Genomic DNA, 20460 nt, shown 5'->3' with positions numbered 1-20460 from the left:
CTTTCTTTTGTTTTCTCAAAGGTAGTGCTACAGCTAAAAGTTGTGGTTTCTTCTTTGCCTACAGACCCTGCCATACTTTCTGCACATGCTCTCTAGCCATCTACAAAGTTCACTCCTGCTGCTGCCTTTAGGAACATGAGAGCATGTTGCAAAGTAAGGGACATATGAATGAGGTGTGTGGGGTCAATGGTGGCAGTGAGACAGTTGGGAAGATTCACAGGTGAGTGAGGCTTTCCCATTGGTTGTGATTGGGCTTCCTAATGAAGCCTGTAATGGAGTCAGCAAGATCCACATCCACTGAATGCCCTCAGAGAATCTTATCTTTGCTTTTCCAATCTCCTATCTCCTCCTAGTCATGGAGATCTGATTTAGTATTCTAGATACTGTGAGAGAAAAATGAATCTCTTTGGCATCATCCAATACAGCTATAGAAGCTGGGTACTCACTTGCTCTCTTTTTCTCTCTGCACAAGAAATCATAGCCCAGAAGGTCTCACTTAGCCCTAAGCCATAATGCCTTGAGGGACAGGTGAAAGAAGCAAAGTCAAGCTGTCCTGTTACCCATTCCAATGTATCTAAACATGTATATTTTTGCCCAGTGGAGTGTACAAACATCCCCTCTGTGAACCTGGACTTCCACAAAGACTTTCTTATCCATGGGTAACTGCCCAAGTCTGTTTCCTTCAGGTGTTCCCAGACTGCAGCTGAGAGGATCTGGAACTTGTTGGAGGCTATTATAGTGTTCACAGCCTGTACCTACCCACAACTCTCACAGAAGCTTTTTGTTTGTGAATGGATGCTAAGTTTTTGTTTTGTTTTGTTTTTTTGAGGTAGATGGGACAAAAATGAGGGCCATCTTATGAAACAATCATGAAATCCCTACTCTCTCTTAGCAATAATATATTTGTCATCATAGTGACATTCTTAACTTTCAAGATGGTCTACACTGAGCCTCCAGTAATTAGTCAATTATAAAATATTCCTGCTGGTACTAACTCTAGTAGCAGGTGCAGTTCATGGGCTCCAGGTAAATTTTGGTTCTCTGTATCCACCTCTGTCTCCAGTTTTGAGGGTTGTACCTTGCCATGTAACCTTAGTTCTCCAATGAATCTAAGAACTGCTATTCTTTTTAGTTTGTTTAGCTTTATTCTTTTTAGGACAGGAATGACAAGTTCCAAGGTCATATATAATGAGTCATATAGTCAGGAAATTAGAATCTGTCCTTACTTTTTTAAAAGCCAAAGAAACCAAGACCTGCTTTTCTAAACTTTAAATAAAGCCCCTTTTCATTGTTATTCGCTCATATACTATTTTCTAAAATCTCTTGGCTCATAGTAGGCACTCAATAATTTTACAGCCTATTCAAAAAGATGTATAAATCTTTGCCCAATGCCTCAAAAGTAAGTGACAGTTCTGACACTATTTCTCCCGATGTCCTGTGTTTTCTATAATAATATACAAAAAAGATTAGTTTTGTATATTTGCTAGCATAAATATCATAGCTACTTATATTTCTGTGATATCTCACTAAAATTTGGCTATGATTCTGACTTTCAGTTATAAGAGAGGAATGAGCGCATCTTCCAGTCTCAATTCTTTTATCTTCCTCCATTTCTGCTTAATGCCTACTTTTTCACTAGTCTTTTTATATGGTTGTGTCACTTAAATAACAAGTGTTAAACAAGAACAATCTATACCAAAGTATATCTGAGAAAATAATCTCTTTGTTTTATACTGAGCTTAAAGGATACTCTCCGTTAACTAGAGTACAGGATTACTGTACTATGGAAGGAGTTTAAGTAGGAGTGAGATTGTAAATGACATCCTTAGTAACCTGTCAGTCAATGTGAAGTAGTTCAGGATATGAGTCTGTAAAGTATAAAAGTATAAGGATGTTAGTTATCATTAATGGAATCCTAGAGATAGATGGGACTCAGAATTATTTATTAATTCATGTTATTTTATAAAATAAGAAATTTATATTCAAGGATATTGAGTAAACTGCTCAAGGTTACAGAGAATGTTAGTGGCAAAGCCACAACAAAATCCAGGTCTTTCCATATCTGATTAAATGCTTTTATTCTCCTCCTGTTTTCACTGTCTTTTCTTCTCTTATTCCCCCTACTAAGGTATGCTGTCTTCTATGTGCCCATTCTGCCCTTTTCTATTGGGTTGAACAAAACAGCACCTGATACATGTCAGGTAATTACATATTAATTAGTGATAATAATGACATCTGTGTTTTGTCAGGCTGAGTTATAGGACAAGTTATTTCTGTGGCTCACCATTCAATTTATACTGCTGTGCTGACTCAGAGGACAGATTATGATTTTATTGCTTTACATTCTGGGGTCTACTGAGCATTCTATTAAAAACTTGGAGTCATATCACGACATCAGTCTCTATGCAGTTACACATCACAAAGAGGCTAATGGAAATTCACTCTGAGAGCAGACTGGGGCCCACAGGGTGAATACTGCTTTTTCATGTCGTTCTTGGATTGTGTTTGTTTGTGTTTAAAGTTACAAAAACAGCTTTAAAACTATTCATTTTTAATATCTTGGAACAAAAATCCTGATTTCTATTTCTAGCTATACTCCCAAATTATTGAGATTTCTGATTTAGTCATCTCCTCTTCTCTTCTCATTCTGCTGTCTTCATAATGAGGATAAGGGAGAATATCTGACCTCCAATTTTCCTTACAGGAATGACCCAAGAACTAATGAAATCACATGTATAAAAGCACTTGGAAGACAAAGAATGACACCAAGGATTTCTTCCTCTTAACCTCATGAGATGTAATGCATGACTATGAAGTGGTATTACACTACAGCTTTAGGTGTTCACTGGAAATGTACCAAAAGCTTCTCTGTTTTGTGGTTGTTCAGTTCATATAAATAAAATAATAGTGTGGGAAATGAAGAGGGTTTCTCTAAATTCTACAGTAGGTAAGTCTAGAAAATTCACAGAATGACACTGAATGATAAGAGAGGAAGACTCCTAGAACAGCCTCTTATAGTGCTTCTAGGTAAGCCCTATATGGTATCCCTGGCTGGTAGTTAATTAACTTCAGCTTGAGTGTTACTAGGGAAGAGGAACATGCTACTTTCTTAATTATTTTTTATCTTGATTAAATATCTTCTATTTCTTCATTTCATTTTTTACTTCAATTCCAGCTTTATGTAGCTACTTTCATTTACTTATACCTCGTGTAAAATGCAGTGCTCAGAATTTGATCCAGCATTATAGAACGTCGTAGGAATATGTGGAGGCCATGGAAGTTAGTTACTTGGCTCTCCTGTAAAGAGAGATCCAGGCAATCAGGTGTAAAGAGTAAATTTAATTGAAGGCTCCAGCTGCAGCACCTTTGAGACCTGCTGCAGAATTTGAGTTGAGTGGTCTTCAGCCATAGCTAGTAACTGAACTTGGTTAAAGATCTGGGGCCTATAGTCATTCCTGCCCCGTGCAGAACGCTTCTTTAGGCAATCTCTACACCTGAATTCCCTGCTGGGCTGGATGAGACTTTCTTAGTTGCACTGTAGGGTGCAACTTCCTTCCCAATCCTCCTTCCATGCCCCTCTCCATTCATATATGTCAGAGCAGCATTATTATCTGCAAGTTTACCCTACCTACTACTTTCTCTTCTCTCCTTTATCTCTTATGTGTTATTTCAGATATTCCTTGTATTTCTAACTTTGTGCTGGCATCTGTTTTCTGGAGGACACAACTGAATATAATAGGCAACTTATTTAGTGTTGGTTTGGTCTTTTATACCATTCTTAAAGTAACAGGTGGCAATAGTCAATGACCTATATTAAAAGTGTACTTTATGGGAGATCTGGGATTCCACAGATTACTCTAGTGCCTGGACTATTTTTATGAAGATGGGCTGGAGGTATCATCCTGGGCACACTGACTGCCATGTAATATGTCTCAGGTATCTTCCTGGTAATCCCTGGGAAGCTTTAGTTCATAACACAAGAGGAATTTAGTAACTGCCATTAAGACATGCATAATTTCTATAACTTCTACATGGTCTACCATATTAGTCAGACTTTAGACAATCATTTATTCATTCCTGAGGTTTTTGCCAAAACAACTCCATTTATAAACCTATGTTTCTTATGTTAAATAATGTATTAAATAATTTCTTATGTTATATAAACATATGTATCTCATGTTTATACAGTTACCTAACATAACCTCTGATCTCATAATTTATCTTCCCATTTGTGTCTTCACTCCACTTTTATCCTCAACACTTATAATCACTTTTCTGGCTTTGGTATTCGAAGGCCATTTTGGAATATAATTATAAATTTTTAGGTAAAATATACCTTGGCTTAAAATGATCTCTATAATACATATCTCTTTATATTTCTCTATAGGAACTTCTCTAACAAGCTTCATCCGGTCCCTATGAAAATCTTAACAGATTCTAGAAACCTTAATTATCTTAATTCAGTTCAAAATCTCAGCCACAATCATGCTATATAACTCATGTGTAATATAATAAGAAACAAAGGAAAACGTTTGCTTGGGTTGGAGAAGTAAAGAAGAAGCTAAGAAAATCGTTGCTGTGAATTTTGGTCTTTTTCATATGAGACTCAAACATGCTTCTCTCTTCTCCTCCCCACCCTGCCCAGATAAAAATAGCGTTGACTTGAGCACATTAAAAGTCCTCACCCTTTCATAATTACATGCCACCATAAATACAAGCATGTCTCTTTCCATCTTCAGGAATCATGGATCCCGCCTTTCATTGGTGTTGTTGGAATGTCAAGAAACACAAGAATTTTAGATAGCCCATATGAGTGTTTACTGAATTTCTTCATTCCTGTCAATCCCATCTCTCTTTTCTCAGACCTCTCTGTTGTTCCAGGAACTATTTCTAGGTCATTTTCCACTGGGATATTTTTTAGATTTTATTTATTTATTTGAGAGAGAGAGAGAGCATCAGCCAGAGATCAGAAGCAGAAGGAGCAGCAGAGAGAGAGAGAGAGAGAGAAAAAGCAGGCTCCCCACTGAGCAGGGAGCTTGACACAGTGCTCAATCCCAGGACCCTGGGATCCTGACCTAAGCCGAAGGCAGCCAATTAACAGACTGAGCCACCTAAGTACCCCAGTCTTCCACTAGGATTACAAAGTCTGTTGTTAAAGGGTATCAGTAGTAGCTCTTTTCTCACTAGCATACTGACTTTAGAAAGAACAAACTTTTGCTCTGTAGCTGGAGTGGTAAGCATTATAATTTGATTTCACCTTTTATAGTCATCATACCTCACCTGCATTTTTTGTTAGCAAAATCCCCCCTGTCTGATACCTTTCTGCCTTGTTTCCTTTAGTTCCTGAAGTTTTCATTTTGTTAGACTCTAGCACTGGTAGTGAGTCCTGATTCATGTTTAGCTTGGTTTTCTGCCAGCCTTTCCCAAAAATTGTGCTTCTGCTCAAAATCTTCCTCTTTTGGACCTTTAGTGGATTTCAGTGGTTATAATTTGGCACTGAATCAGATATTCCCATAAATTATATTCCATTTAACTGAATCTCTTTCCCCTTTATTTGCAAACATTTATTCCCTAGAAGTGGAGGGAACTTGGGAAGTTCCAGATATGTTTACTAAATATTGCAGCTTTCCTCTTAGGTACATGATAGGATCTTACTCTTCATTTCCTTCTTTGGGCAATGAAAATTTGGGGACAAAGTGAGATATGATATTACTGGGCAGAGGTTTTAAGACAGGACACTATTTCTACCACCATGGCAGCTAGTGCTTTAGTATGGTTGTGATCCCTGAAACTCATAATTGAAATCCTAACTCCCCAAAATGATGGTATTAGGAAGTAAGGCCTCTGGAGGTCATGAGTGTGGAGCCTACATGAATGTGACTGGTGTTCTTATATAAGTAGTCTCACAGAGATTTTCTACTCATTCCATCATGTTGAGGACACAGGAGGAAGGCACAGTGCCTAATGAAGTAGGAAGCAGGCTCTCACCAGAATGTGACTGGCACCTTGATCTTGTACTCCTCAGCCTTCAGAACTATGAGAAACATATTTCTATTGTTTATAAAGTACCAATTCTGTAGTATTTTGTTATAGCAGATAGAACTAAGAAAATCAGCAATGCTCAAATTAATGATATTCTGTCACTGTTAGGCCACAGAATGAGGATATCTTAGAGGGAAAAACCCCAACACCAAGCCAACCCATAATAAACATGAAATATAAATGAGAACCACGCTTTGTTGTTTGAAGCCATTAGAACACAGAAGTTACTATAATTGAGCGATTCTGACTGAAGCAGTTTTCTATTGTATAGAATTTTTTTTTTTTTTTTTTTTTTTGTATCTTCATTTTAAACAGAGTTATGTATTCCCTGGAACTTGTTGCTGTGTCCTCACGGTCTCTGCATTCTTATTTCTACTTTCTCCCTATTTTTGCTTGCTCCCTTCCCCCAATTCCATCTCTCTACGGTGACATTATGTTTATATATATATAACTCCCTCCAAGAGCCATATATACCTTTGAAGACACCTTCTTTGGAACATCACACCTGGGTGTTTGTTTTCCTAGTTATTGACCCCATAGCCCATTACAGTGTAGTGGATAAAAACAACGGTTTAAAATCAAACAGAACTTCATTTTAAATCTAAATCTTACAACTATTTTGTAACTATACAACTTTGAGTAAGTGAAATTTTTTCTCACTTATAAAATGTAAAAAATAATATTTTATGCAATAAAGTGTTTAGGGCACCTGGGTGGCTCAGTGGGTTAATCCTTTGTCTTTGACTCGGGTCATGATCCCAGGGTTCTGGGATTGAGCTCTGCATCGGGCTCTCTGCTCAGCAGGGAGCCTGCTTCTCTCTCTCTCTCTCTGCCTACTTGTGATCTCTCTGTCAAATAAATAAATAAATAAAATCTTCAAAAAAAAAAAAATAAAGTGTTATTGAAGGATTATATTTGATATTGTATAAAGAATAGGTACCTTTTAAGCCTTCTCCAACCAAAATAATCCTATTTGACCTTAATAGTAAAATATTATAACAAAGTATATTATGTTTGTACAGTTTCCAAAATTGCTATATTCCCATACCTAATACTGTACCAAATACATTAATGTATAGTATGTCACAATGTTTCTGTGAAGGAAATTTGTGGGAAAACATTTCTGAAATGGATACTAAGTCACAGGGATTGAACTAAATACTGACTATAACTTTTGCCTTTTTATAGAAACACCTGACCGTGGCCGCAGTATTCAGGGGCCGCATGTCCATGAAGGAGGTGGATGAGCAGATGCTGAACGTCCAAAACAAGAACAGCAGCTACTTCGTGGAGTGGATCCCCAACAACGTGAAGACCGCCGTGTGCGACATCCCGCCCCGGGGGCTTAAGATGTCTGCCACCTTCATCGGCAACAGCACGGCCATCCAGGAGCTGTTCAAGCGCATCTCGGAGCAGTTCACGGCCATGTTCCGGCGCAAGGCCTTCCTGCACTGGTACACGGGCGAGGGCATGGACGAGATGGAGTTCACCGAGGCCGAGAGCAACATGAACGACCTGGTGTCCGAGTACCAGCAGTACCAGGACGCCACGGCCGAGGAGGAGGGCGAGTTCGAGGAGGAGGCGGAGGAGGAGGTGGCCGGGGAGGAGGTGGCCTAGAGCTGTTACCTGGTGAAGCGCGTGGAAGCGGTGTGAACGCTTTATTCACTCACAACCTGTTCTCTGTGTGCACTTGCTCTCCTTCCTGTCTTGACGTCACATTGCTGTCCAGACGCCGCCATTAAAGCATTTTCATAGTGAAAAAAAAAAAAAAAAAGTGAAGTTCAGGAAAGTTAAGGGACTTATTTGAACTTGCTTGCCAATAACTTAATAAATATGTGTTTCAAATATAAATGTTCTAACTGCAATGATCTTACTTCTGTACATGATACTTCTGTATTATTATTTTTCCTAAGTGAGATATAGTAGTTGAATTTAAAGGACATTTGATTTTAGGTGATAAAATTCCATAATGCAGTGACTCAAGATTGGATTTTAGTGACAGATAAATGAACCAATCAACCTTCCATGCCCTTTTCTTTTAAACCTATCAAATTATGTCCAACAGATTCAAACATGGGGGCATTGAAGGAAATTTGTATGACTTGTCTATGCATTTCTATCTAACTGTATAAAACTTGAGATTGTAGCCAAAATAAATTTCTATAACTCAGTTTCACAAGGTAAAATTCAAATATGGCTCCCTGCATTTCAAACAATATTGGAATTTACCTAAATAGGAACTCAAAACATCAAAGGAGATTTGATTATGTAGTAAAAATGAAGACTCAGTCCCCATGAGGGCAAAGTATTTGCCTTACAAAATATTTTAAGATTACTTACAAGCAATAATGAGATGGCCAACACAGAAGTGAAATGCAGGATGCATTCAGTAAATATTTTCTGTAACATTGATTTAGAAGAAAAATACAGTAGTTTCAACTTTAAAAATAAAATTACAAAACCAAGAGAAATGTATTTTTTTAAATGAGAGAAAAATAACAACAACAACAAAAATCAAACCAGAAGTAACAGCAACATGATGTGCTGTTAGGATGTGAAGAAAAGTTTAAAAATGTAAGAGACTGAGGAGAATAGGAAAGCTAATTTGAGCACTCCATTTACTTCTTTTGCAGGATGTCTATTTGTGACTCATAGATAATTTATAGATCTATTCAATTAGCAAGTTAGACATGAGTGTGCCTACATCTGCCCATGCAGCTGAAAGCAATAATCTCTGTACTGTGGTGTTATTCTTGATAAAAACTTTCTGTAGCAAGTGAAAGAGAATTTAGTTTTCTGCAGAATGGTTGAGGAGGAAATGAATCACAGAGAGGAATCTTTAGAGATTCAAACGTGGCAAATAAATCTGTGGTCTGGAGTGGGAGCCTTAGGCACACAGATGCCACACTCAGAGGCACAAAGTGAAATATTCAGCTGCAGTCTTCCCATTTTGGTTTAAATCTTTGGTATTTACAGAAAATGTGCAACAAGCATATGGTTTCTGTTCTCTACTTCTTGTCCTTGCAACTTTAACCAAGGTTGTTTCCCACTTCCTGCAAGTTAAACTCTCCATGAATGTGCCCAACGTATTTGTCAATCCAGCAGGCTATGTTAGAGATTTAATGAAAAGAGGTACTCTAATGAAATTTGTGAGAGGAAACTGAATTTACATTAGAATTTATTTTAGGTTGAACTCAGATGGTATTTGATTTTAAAATGTGGGATTATGGACATTGGAGAGGGTATTTGCTTTGGTGAGTGCTGTGAAGTGTGTAAACCTGGTGATTCAGAGACCTGTACCCCTGGGGATAAAAATATATGTTTATAAAAAATAAAAAATTTAAAAAAAAGTGACATCACCTCTTTGCACTGATTTCCTAGCAAGTAATCCAACATTTTGGATAGTGTATGTCATGAAAATCTTGGATATTAGACAGATGCTTTTTATTAGAGGCTCTTAAGCTGAAGAAAATGTAAGACCTTTTAAAATCCCAGGCCTTATCTATTACATCTCTTGCAGATAGATAGCTAAGAGAGAGATAGGAGCAGGAAGAGTAGTTCAAGCATAGCCTATCCATTTTGTTGGCATTATGGCTTTTCTATTAATTCATACAGATATTAAATATTCAGTGCCTGCCTTATAAATTAGTAAATAGAAGATATATGAATATGTATTTCATTTTACACTCCCTGGGATAGCCATATGATACCAACTACTTTATTAGTAATGCAAAGGGACAGTACTTATATGTTCATATTTCAACACATAAGAATATTTCCAAATCATACTTGGAAACTATTAAACTATCTGTTGGAATATTGGAAAAAAAATTTCAGGTTGAAGTTAATTTCTGTAAGTGAGAAAAAGGGACAAAAGTATTTTCCTCTTCTGCAAAACTGTGAAGTGTTTCTGGGAAGAAAGATAATATATATTTACCCTTTGTCAGATTTGCTTTTGTATATGTTTATGTTTCACGTCATCTGCATCTGTGCGTGTGTGTGTGTGTGTGTGTGTGTGTGTGTATGTGTTCCTAGTCTATATTCCTAATTTCTTTATGGGGAGGAAACACAATGAAAATAAAACAAACCTAAACCTTCTACCTTCTTGTTTCCACATAATTTATCTTATCACCCATGATGTTGGACTTTACTTAGTCTCCCTAAACTTCATTTCCCCATCCATAAAAGTAGTGAAGACAGTAATTCCTCAAAGGTTGGTGGAGTAAATGCAACATTTAAAAAAGTGAAGTAAAATACTAATTCTTAATAGGTCGTCATAGATCCCTGAAATACTTTGAATTCTTTACAAATGTACCAATACTTTTTGATTAATGTACAGCATTTATTGTTTTCCCCTACAACTAGATATCATACAGTGCTAATGTAACTGAGATCTTCAGTAGAGCAGGTCATATCATTCTGTGTGTAGCAGGAAAGAGTGATGGCCCCAAAGCAAGCTTGTACCAAAACAATGTTAGATGCTACCTGAACATATAAAACATTTACCATGTAATTATTTTAAAAACACCATATGGACAGTAAATAATAGCCTGAACACAACAACATATAATTGGAGTGACCCTGTGAATGCGTTTATAGACACTGTGAGATGTTTTTGTAATGTAGCAATATTAAAATTGGAATTATTACTGATTTGTTTAATATAATTTTGAGTTTATAAATCCTTCAAGCATGCCATTAAATATTCTAGTTTGTTTATAGTATTTACAATGGTTCAATAAACACAAATTATTGATCCTACCTGAATACACACACCATTGGTACACATTAGATAGTGAATTCATTTCTTTCTCCTTCTTTTTTCTTTCCTTCCCTCTCTTCCGAAAAAATCTGTTTTGCTAGCTTAAACTTATATATATTCATTTCTCACCTCATTCACCTATTTTCCTATTTTCACAACTGCCAGAGATTTCTTTTATTTTTACTTTGGCCTTTGGCTATTTTATCAGATTTTTATTTTACCTCTAAAACAAAACTAAGTCAAAATATAATAACTCATCTGACCTTTACAGAGTTATTGGTGATTCTTTCCTAAAGGACTCTCATATACTTTGTCAGCTAGGACCTTCCATCATTTGACCTTCTTAAATCTTTCATCTAATATGATGAAACTGAGAAGCAAGCATATGTCATGACTCTGGAATTGGCTGAATGTCTTTCAGGTATCATAAGGTTTTTGTTTTGTTTGTTTAAAGAAGTACATGAAATTCAACTTTTGTTCTTTCAAAGTACTGAGTTGCTAAGAATAAATTTTGCTCTTAGGAAATTCATACAGGGCGTATCTGCGTGGCTCAGTCACTAGGCATCTGCTTAGTGATTGGGTCCCACATCAGGCTTCTTGCTCAACAGGGAATCTGCTTCTCCTTCTCCCTCTGCCCCTCCCCTCTCTCACTTTGCTGTAAAATAAATAAATACAATCTTAAAAAAAAAAAAAGTTTAGACAGTCATCCATTCCAATAGTTATAAGTTGAAGTACATTAATGACAGAGTAAAAAGTAACTCGTTAAAATAATAAATTCATAGATAATGTGTAGCTACATGCCTGTTGAATATTTCATTAGATTCTCTTGCATCATGGTTACACACTTCCTTGAGCAAGTATAGCTGAGAGAGTTCTTATTAATCTGTTCTTTCTTTTTCTTTAGAAGCATGATTCACAGAGCAGGGTTACTACTGTTTTGAAATAATAAGGAAAAAGCCTTTCCTACTCATTAAATAACTCAACTATCTCAAAGTAATAATGATTTTTCTTTTTTAGTGTTCAAATCTGCCATACATATTTTTTTTTAGATTTTTTTTTTTTTTAATTTGACAGACAGAGATCACAAGTAGGCAGAGAGGCAGGCGGGCGGTGGTGGGGAGCAGGTTCCCTGCCTAGCAGAGAGCCTGATGTGGGGCTCGAACCCAGGACCCTGGGATCATGACCTGAGCCGAAGGCAGAGGCTTTAACCCACTGAGCCACCCAGGTGCCCCCATACATAATACTTTTAAGAAAGCCATGGCCAATGTGAAGAAAATTGTTATATTTAACATTATTTAAAGTAAAATAGCATGTTTTTATTGAAAATGAGCTCCAGAGCATATTTAGTTCCCCTTTTTTGTAGTATTTCCTTAGGCAGAGAGGACTGATTTATTAATACCTGTGGTGGTTATAATCCTCAACATGGTTAAAAATGGTGATTTGTTCTCTTACAAGTTAATAATAGGACTTTCTATCAGATTTGATATGTTTCAGTTACATAAAATAATATATTATTTATTGCCCTAATGTAGTACAGTGGAGTATAACTCAGAATTTAGCGTAAGAATATGGTTGTTACCTCTGGAACCATCTGCCTAGGTTCAGTTTTTGGTGTATAGATCTTTAACCTATTATAACCTTTTAACTTATTATATAACCTCATATTCCCCAATAAATTGGTGGTAAAAGTAGCAAGTTTACTGAAACTATTTTGAGCATTAAATGGATTATTGCATGTAAACTCATTAAAATTATGCCTGTTGCATTCAAATACTTCAATAATTATTAGAAATAACAAACATGGGGGGAACAGAAAATATCTTTCATGTAGGATATGTGAAGACATCTTTTAAGTATTTGCTCTCAAAGAGTATTTAGGATCTGAGAATAAATGCATGTATTCTCATTTTCTTTTATTTTTTTTCTTTTTTTTAATTTTTTATTTTTTATAAACATATATTTTTATCCCCAGGGGTACAGGTCTGTGAATCACCAGGTTTACACACTTCACAGCACTCACCAAAGCACATACCCTCCCCAATGTCCATAATCCCACCCCCTTCTCCCAAACCCCCTCCCCCCAGCAACCCTCAGTTTGTTTTGTGAGATTAAGAGTCACTTATGGTTTGTCTCCCTCCCAATCCCATCTTGTTTCATTTATTCTTCTCCTACCCACTTAAGCCTCCATGTTGCATCACCACTTCCTCATATCAGGGAGATCATATGATAGTTGTCTTTCTCTGCTTGACTTATTTCGCTAAGCATGATACGCTCTAGTTCCATCCATGTTGTCGCAAATGGCAAGATTTCATTTCTTTTGATGGCTGCATAGTATTCCATTGTGTATATATATACCACATCTTCTGGATCCATTCATCTGTTGATGGACATCTAGGTTCTTTCCATAGTTTGGCTATTGTGGACATTGCTGCTATAAACATTCGGGTGCATGTGCCCCTTTGGATCACTACATTTGTATCTTTAGGGTAAATACCCAATAATGCAATTGCTGGGTCATAGGGCAGTTCTATTTTCAACATTTTGAGGAACCTCCATGCTGTTTTCCAGAGTGGCTGCACCAGCTTGCATTCCCACCAACAGTGTAGGAGGGTTCCCCTTTCTCCACATCCTCGCCAGCATCTGTCATTTCCTGACTTGTTGATTTTAGCCATTCTGACTGGTGTGAGGAAGATCAACATTTTGTTTTATTTTTTAGTGGTTTACATTTTCTTCATGTTTAGTATATGTACTTTTGATTCTAGAAATTCATGTTAAGAAACTAATGTCCAGGGATGTGCCTGGTTTACCTTTCAGAGGCAGCATCCCTCCACTTCTTACAGATAAGAAGAAACAATATAAAAATATGTACCATTATAATGATAATGGTTTCACAAGTGATTTTCCAACCTACATCTTTCCGACCTTTAAGCAACCATGAGATAGAGGTAATATGATTATCATTATTTCCCCATTTTACTTGTGAGAACTAAAGTTCAGAGAGATTATGTAAAGTCTCACACAGGCAAGAAATAAAGAACTTTAAACAATAACTTGTCATTCTGAAACCTTTGTTTTTCCAAAGGTGAAATACATATAAAAAAAAGTCGCTTGTAAGGCAATAGAGAGGAAATACTCTTTTTTATCTTTATATTTCCAAAATCAAACTCATGATACTCACTCTACCCTATATCTAAGTGGTTATCCTCTGGTTTTCCTTATTCTAATCAAGGACAGCATACTTCATTCCATTTAACATGTCAGAATTTAACTATCATCCTTAAACCTCTCCTTTGATTCACTTTCAGTGTCTGATCCATCACTAAATCCTGGGATACTTCGCTGGCTCAGCTGGTTAAGTGTCTGCCTTTGGCTTAGATCCTGGTATTGAGTCCCACATTGGCCTCCTTGCTCAGCAGGGAGCCTGCTTCTTCCCCTCTCTCTGTCTGCTGCTGTCTCCCTGCTTGTGCTCTTTCACCCTCTCTCTCTCTCTCAAATAAAGAATAAAATCTTTAAAAAGTTATGATATTGTTCCCTAAATATTTCTTGAGTCCATCTATTCTACATCATCTCTTTGTGAGATGTGAAGATAAGCCATGAGGTGAGGGAGCTACTGTAAGACAGCTACCTGAAAGTGATACAACAATGGATTGCAAAACAGGAACTTTTAGAAGTCTGTCCTGTGAGGGACCTCCTTGCCTAAAAGGTGATCAGGTGGCAAAGGGGGCAGAATCCTAGGTGAGTTAGTCCTGTCTCAGGATTCCCAGGGTCACAGAAAGAAAGGGGGTACCTGAGTGTGCAGAGTTCCCAAGCATTGGAGCAGGGAACCTGGCTACAATTAACAAGCCCTGGAGTGGGCTCTCGGCAAATTGTTGCTATAAGTGGGAACCACTGCTTTATCAGCAACTGCTCTCCAAACAGGGACCCAGGAAGCAGTAGAACTGAGGGGACCTTCCTTTTCCTGCCAGGAGAAGCAACACCAGGGAATGTTTCCAGTGATCACTCCACGAGCAGGGTCCTAGAAAGTGGGAGAACTGTGGTGAGAACCCTCTTCCTTTTCCTGGGAGGAATGACAAAGTGTGCACCACAAGTCTGCAGAGCTTTGTGCACACAGAAGTGATTGACTGCTTCTCTCTCAAAGTGCACTGAAGAGTGGGTGCTGTGATCGTCCAGCTCTGGGACTGGAGATTGAGGTGCTGCCATCTTTACTTTTATTTTCTTTTTCATCCTCTAAAGTGGCCCAGAAAGCCTTCAGGGAATGAAAGCAACATAGAGCAACTAGAAGCAGCTTACACTGATACTGGCCCCCAGGCAAGGGGTGGTAAAACTCTACCCAGGCAGAGACACCTGAGAATCAATGCAACAATCCCTCCCTCAGAAGACCAGCAGGAACATCAGGCAAATGCCAAGTTTACAGATTCCACAACTGAAAGCTCATGCACGAGGAAAAAATAATATCATATAGAATTTAAGGACTTTTCTTATGATTCTTTAGTCTACATTTTAAAATTTCCTCTTTTTTTCCTTTTCAGCTAGCTTACTTTTTCAATTCTTTTTTAAAGGCTTTTGTTAATTTACATTTTTAGAGATTCACATTTTATACTTTATATTAGTTTACATTTTATAGATATGTTCTTCATTTTTGGCTTCTTTGCACTGTAGTCAATTTTATTTTTGTACATATATGTATAAAGATAGATATGTTTTTGTGGATGTATATATGAAGTTTATCTTTCTTTACAATTTGGGGATCTACTATGTTAGATTACATTAATTTTCATTTTGTTTTCTTATTCTCTATTTCTTATTTCTCTATTTTTCTCTGGACAAAATAACTAGGCGAAATCAACAAAAAAAGAAAGAACCAAGGGTAATTTTCTCTGCCTAGATTTAGTAGATATGTATATAAGTAAATAATCTCTACTAGATTTAGTAGATATGGATATAAGTAAAATGTCAGGCCAAGAATTTTGAGTAATAATTATAAAGATACTAGCTGGGTTTGGAAAAAAAAATAAAAAACAATAAGTACAGAAATAAAATAATTAAAATCTAATAAGGCCAAAATTAAAGTGCTTTAACTGAAACACAGTCTAAAATGGGCTCTATAATGGTGAGGGTAAATAAGGTGAACAGAGAGTCAGGACATAGAAGCAAAATGATAGAAAGTAAGGAAGCTGAGGAAAGGAGAAAACTAATGGATCATGAGCAAAACCATAAAATGAAACATTAGAATAGTTGGGGTCCCAGAGGAAGAGGAAAGAGAGAGGGGGAGCACAAAAGGGATAGTTAAGAAATAATAGCTGAGAATGTCCTTAATCCGGGAAAGGACACAAACATTCAAGTCCAGGAGGCTCAGAGATCCCCCAACAAAATCAATAAAATTAGATGAACAACCTAAAATATAGTTGTGAGTCTTGCAATTTTCAGAGATAAAGAGAAAATCCTAAAAGTAGCTTGGAAAAAGAGGTCCTTAATCTACAATGGTAGAAACATTAGACTAGCAGAAGGCCTATCCACAGAGACCTGCCAGGCCAGAAAGGGCTAGCATAACATATTCAAGATGCTAAATGAGAAAAATATGCAGATAAGAATATTTTATACAGCTATGTTGTCATTCAGAATAGAAGGAGAGATCAAGAGTATCCAGGACAAACACAATCTAAAAGAATTTGTGATCACTAAATCAGCCCAGAAAGAAATATTAAAGAAGATTCTGTAAGTGAAGAGGGAGAGGCCCAAAGTAACAAAGACCAAAAAGGAACAGAGACAACAAATAGAAACGGTGAATTTTCAGGTAATATGATGGCACTAAATTCATATCTTTCAATAACTAATCTGAATGTAAATGGGCTAAATTCCCCTATCAAAAGACACAGGATATCAGATTAGATAAAAAACTAAAACTGTCCATATGCTGTCTACAAGAGACTCATTTTAGACACAAAGACAACTCCAGGATGAAAATGTGGGGTTGGGGACAAATTATCATAGTAATGGACATGGGGAAAAAAAAAAAGGTGAAATGACAATCTTTATATCAGATGAAAATGATTTTAAACCAAAGACTGTAATAAGGGATAAAGACAGACATTATAACATACTTAAAGGGTCTATTCAATAAGATCTAACAACTATAAATATTTATGCTCCTAACTTGTGAAGGACCAATTATATAAATCAATTAATAACAAAATTAAAGAAGCACATTGATAATAACACAAAAATACTAAGGAATTTTAACACCCTACTCACAACAATGGACAGCTCATCTAAGCAGATGATCAACAAGGGAACAAGGGCCTTGAATGATACATTGGACCAGATGGACATCACAGATATATTCAGAACATTCCATCTTAAAGTAACAGAATACACATTCTTCTCAAGGGCTCCTGGAACATTCTCCAGAATAGATCACATACTATATAACAAATCAGGTCTCAAACTGTACCAGAAGATTGGGATTATTTTCTGCATATTTTCAGACCACAATACTTTGAAACTGGAACTCAATCACAAGAGAAAATTTGGAAGGAACTCAAACACTTGCAGGTTAAAGGTCATCCTACTAAAAAATGAATGGGTAACCAGGAAATTAAGAAGAATTAAAAAAAAATCATTGCAACAAATGAAAATTAAAACACAACTCTTCATACCTTTTGGGATGCAGCAAAGGCATTCCTAAGAGGGAAATACATAACAATACAAGCCATTTTCGAGAAACTATAAATCTCAAATACCCAAGCTGAACTTACACCTGAAGGACTTAGAGAAAGAACAACAAATCAAGACTACACCAAACAGGAGAAGACAAGAAATAATAAAGATCAGAGAAGAAATCTATGAAATAGAAACCAAAAGAAAAGTAACAGATTAATAAAACTAGAAACTAGTTCTTTAAAAGAATTAATAAGATCAATAAACCCTTAGCCAGACTTATCAAAAAGAAAAGTAAAAGCACCCAAATAAATAAAAACATAAATGAAAGAGAGAGAGATCACAATCAACACCAAAGAAATATGAACAATTATAAGAGATATCATGAACAACCATATGCCAATAAATTAGGAAATTTGGAAGAAATGGATGCATGCCTGGAAATTTATAAACAAAACTGAAACAGGAAGAAGTAGAAAATCTTAACAGACCCATTAATAGGAAGGAAATTGAAGCAATAATCAAAAATCTCTCAAAAAACAAGATTTCAGAGCCAAATAGTCCCCCAGGGGAATCCTACAAAACATTTAAAGAAGAACTAATCACTATTCTTCTGAAGCTTTTAAAAATAATAGAAATGGGAGAAAAAACTTCTAAACTCATGAGGCCAGCATTACCTTGATCCCAAAACCAGACAAAGACTCTACCAAAAAGGGGAACTACAGACAAATACCCCAGATAAACATGGATGCAAAAATTCTCACAAGGATACTAGCCAATAGGATCCAACAAGACAGTATGGTACTGGCACAAAACACACACATAGATTAATGGAACAAAATAGAGAAACCTGAAATGGACTCTCAAATATAGGGTCAACTAATCTTTACAAAACAGGAAAAAAATATTGAATGGAAAAAAGGACAGCCTCTTTAACAAATGGTGTTGGGAAAACTGGACAGTCATAAACAGAAGAATGAAACTAATCATTATTTTATACCATACACAAAGATAAACTGAAAATGGATGAAATGCCACATGTGAGACAATGCATCAAAATCCTATTAGAGAATCCATCAAAATATTAGAGAACACAGGCACCAGCATTTTCATCCTTGGCCACAGAAACATCTTGCTAGACACATCTCTAAAGACAAGGGAAACAAAAGCAAAAATGAACTATTGACATTTCTTCAAGATAAAAAGCTTCTGAACAACAAAGGAAACAGTCAATAATACTAAAAGGCAACCTATAGAATGAGAAAAGATATTTGAAAATTTCTTATCAGATAAAGGGCTAGTGTACAAGGTCTTTGAGAATTTATCAAACTCAACAGCCAAAAAACAAATAATTCAGTCAAGAAATGGGCAGAATACATGAACAGACACTTCTCAAAAGAACACATACAAATAGCCAAGAGACACATGAAAAAAATACTCCAAATCACTTGGCATCAGGGAAATACATGTCAAGACCACAATGAGATACCATCTCACACCAGTCAGAATGGCTAAAATCAACAAGACAGGAAATAACAAATGTTGGGGAGGATGCAGAAATAGGGAACCCTCTTACACTGTTGATCAGAATGCAAGGTGGTATAGGCACTCTGAAAAACAGTAGGGAGTATCCCCAAGAAGTTAAAAATAGAGCTACCCTATGACCCAGCACTAACTGCACTAATATGTATGTACCCCAAAGATACAAATGTAATGATATGATTAGGCACATTTATCTCAATGTTTACAGCAGCAATGTCCACAATAGCCAAAATATGGAAAGAGCCCAGATATCCATCAGTAGATGAATGGATAAAGAAAATGTGGTGTATATATATATAAAATATGTGTGCATATGTATGTGTATACACACACACACACATATATATAATTTGAATTTGCATAATGGATATATTACTCAACAATCAGAAAGAACAGATACTTACAATTTACATCAAAGTGGATAGAACTAGAGAGTATTATATTGAGCAAAAGAAGTCAATAAGAGAAAGACAATTGTCATAGAGTTTCACTCATATATAGAATATAAGAAACAGCACAGAGGTTCATAGGGAATGGAGGGGACACTGAATAGGAACTTATCAGAAAGGGAGACAAACCATGAGAGACTCTTAACTATAGGAAACAAACTGAGGGTTGCTGGAGAGGAGGTGGGTGTGGGGTAATTGGTTGATGGGCATTGAGGAGGTGGGTGTGGGGTAATTGGTTGATGGGTACCAGAGGTGATGAGCACTGGAATTTAAATGCAACTGATGAATTATTGAACTCTACATCTGAAACTAATGATTAAATACATGTTGGCTATTTAAATTAAAAAGTACTAATCTCAGAGGTTTTTTAATGACAAATCAATTATTTATTTAAAGAAGGCAAGATGTAGCTGCTAATACCTCTAATATTATTCACCAATAATGAATTTTTATAAACATTTGTGTAGTCTCATTTCACTAAATACAAAATTATATATAACACATATATTTAGAAATATACATGTAACTGTTTTTAAGTTATATTTTACGCACATATAGTGTTTGTCATATATATTATATGTACACCTCTATAAAATAATATAAAGGTCAATAAATATACACCCTTAGGAAGCACTTTGTTATAGATGAGTGTATAGTATGTAAAGACTTATTATAGTTGGTAGTTCTTTCTCTTGGTGTAATTATAGGAAGAACACTGGTATGAAGAATAAAAATATAAAAATATATTTAGCATCTCTTAGTTCTTTTCTCAAGAAATATCCCAGTGACAGCCGGGCTATGTTTCTTAGTAGAAAACGCAGTGCTTGGGATTATGTCCAGGATTTTGACAGCTGTATATATCATACAAAGGTTGAAAGGTAGGAGACAGCTTCCAGAAATAATGAGTACCTAGATATCCGATAGTCATCTTAAAACAATTTAGTTAGAGAGAGTTGGGAGGCAGCCAGGAACTGAAATTGAAGATGCAAAAATTAATGGAATAAGATA

At 36.2% G+C, this 20460-nt stretch overlaps 1 protein-coding gene across 1 annotated transcript; it reads left to right on the top strand.

Moving 5' to 3' along the window:
- Positions 1 to 7236: 7236 nt before the first annotated feature.
- Positions 7237 to 7794, top strand: LOC131820712 (tubulin beta chain). The gene has a single exon (XM_059156415.1). The coding sequence runs from the start codon at positions 7267 to 7269 to the stop codon at positions 7657 to 7659; it is 393 nt and encodes a 130-aa protein (XP_059012398.1). The 5' UTR covers positions 7237 to 7266; the 3' UTR covers positions 7660 to 7794.
- The last annotated feature ends 12666 nt before the right edge of the window (positions 7795 to 20460 follow it).

The sequence above is a fragment of the Mustela lutreola genome, chromosome 1 (assembly GCF_030435805.1).
Source record: "Mustela lutreola isolate mMusLut2 chromosome 1, mMusLut2.pri, whole genome shotgun sequence".
NCBI lineage: Eukaryota > Metazoa > Chordata > Mammalia > Carnivora > Mustelidae > Mustela > Mustela lutreola.
This window is presented reverse-complemented; position numbering and strand designations above follow the sequence as displayed.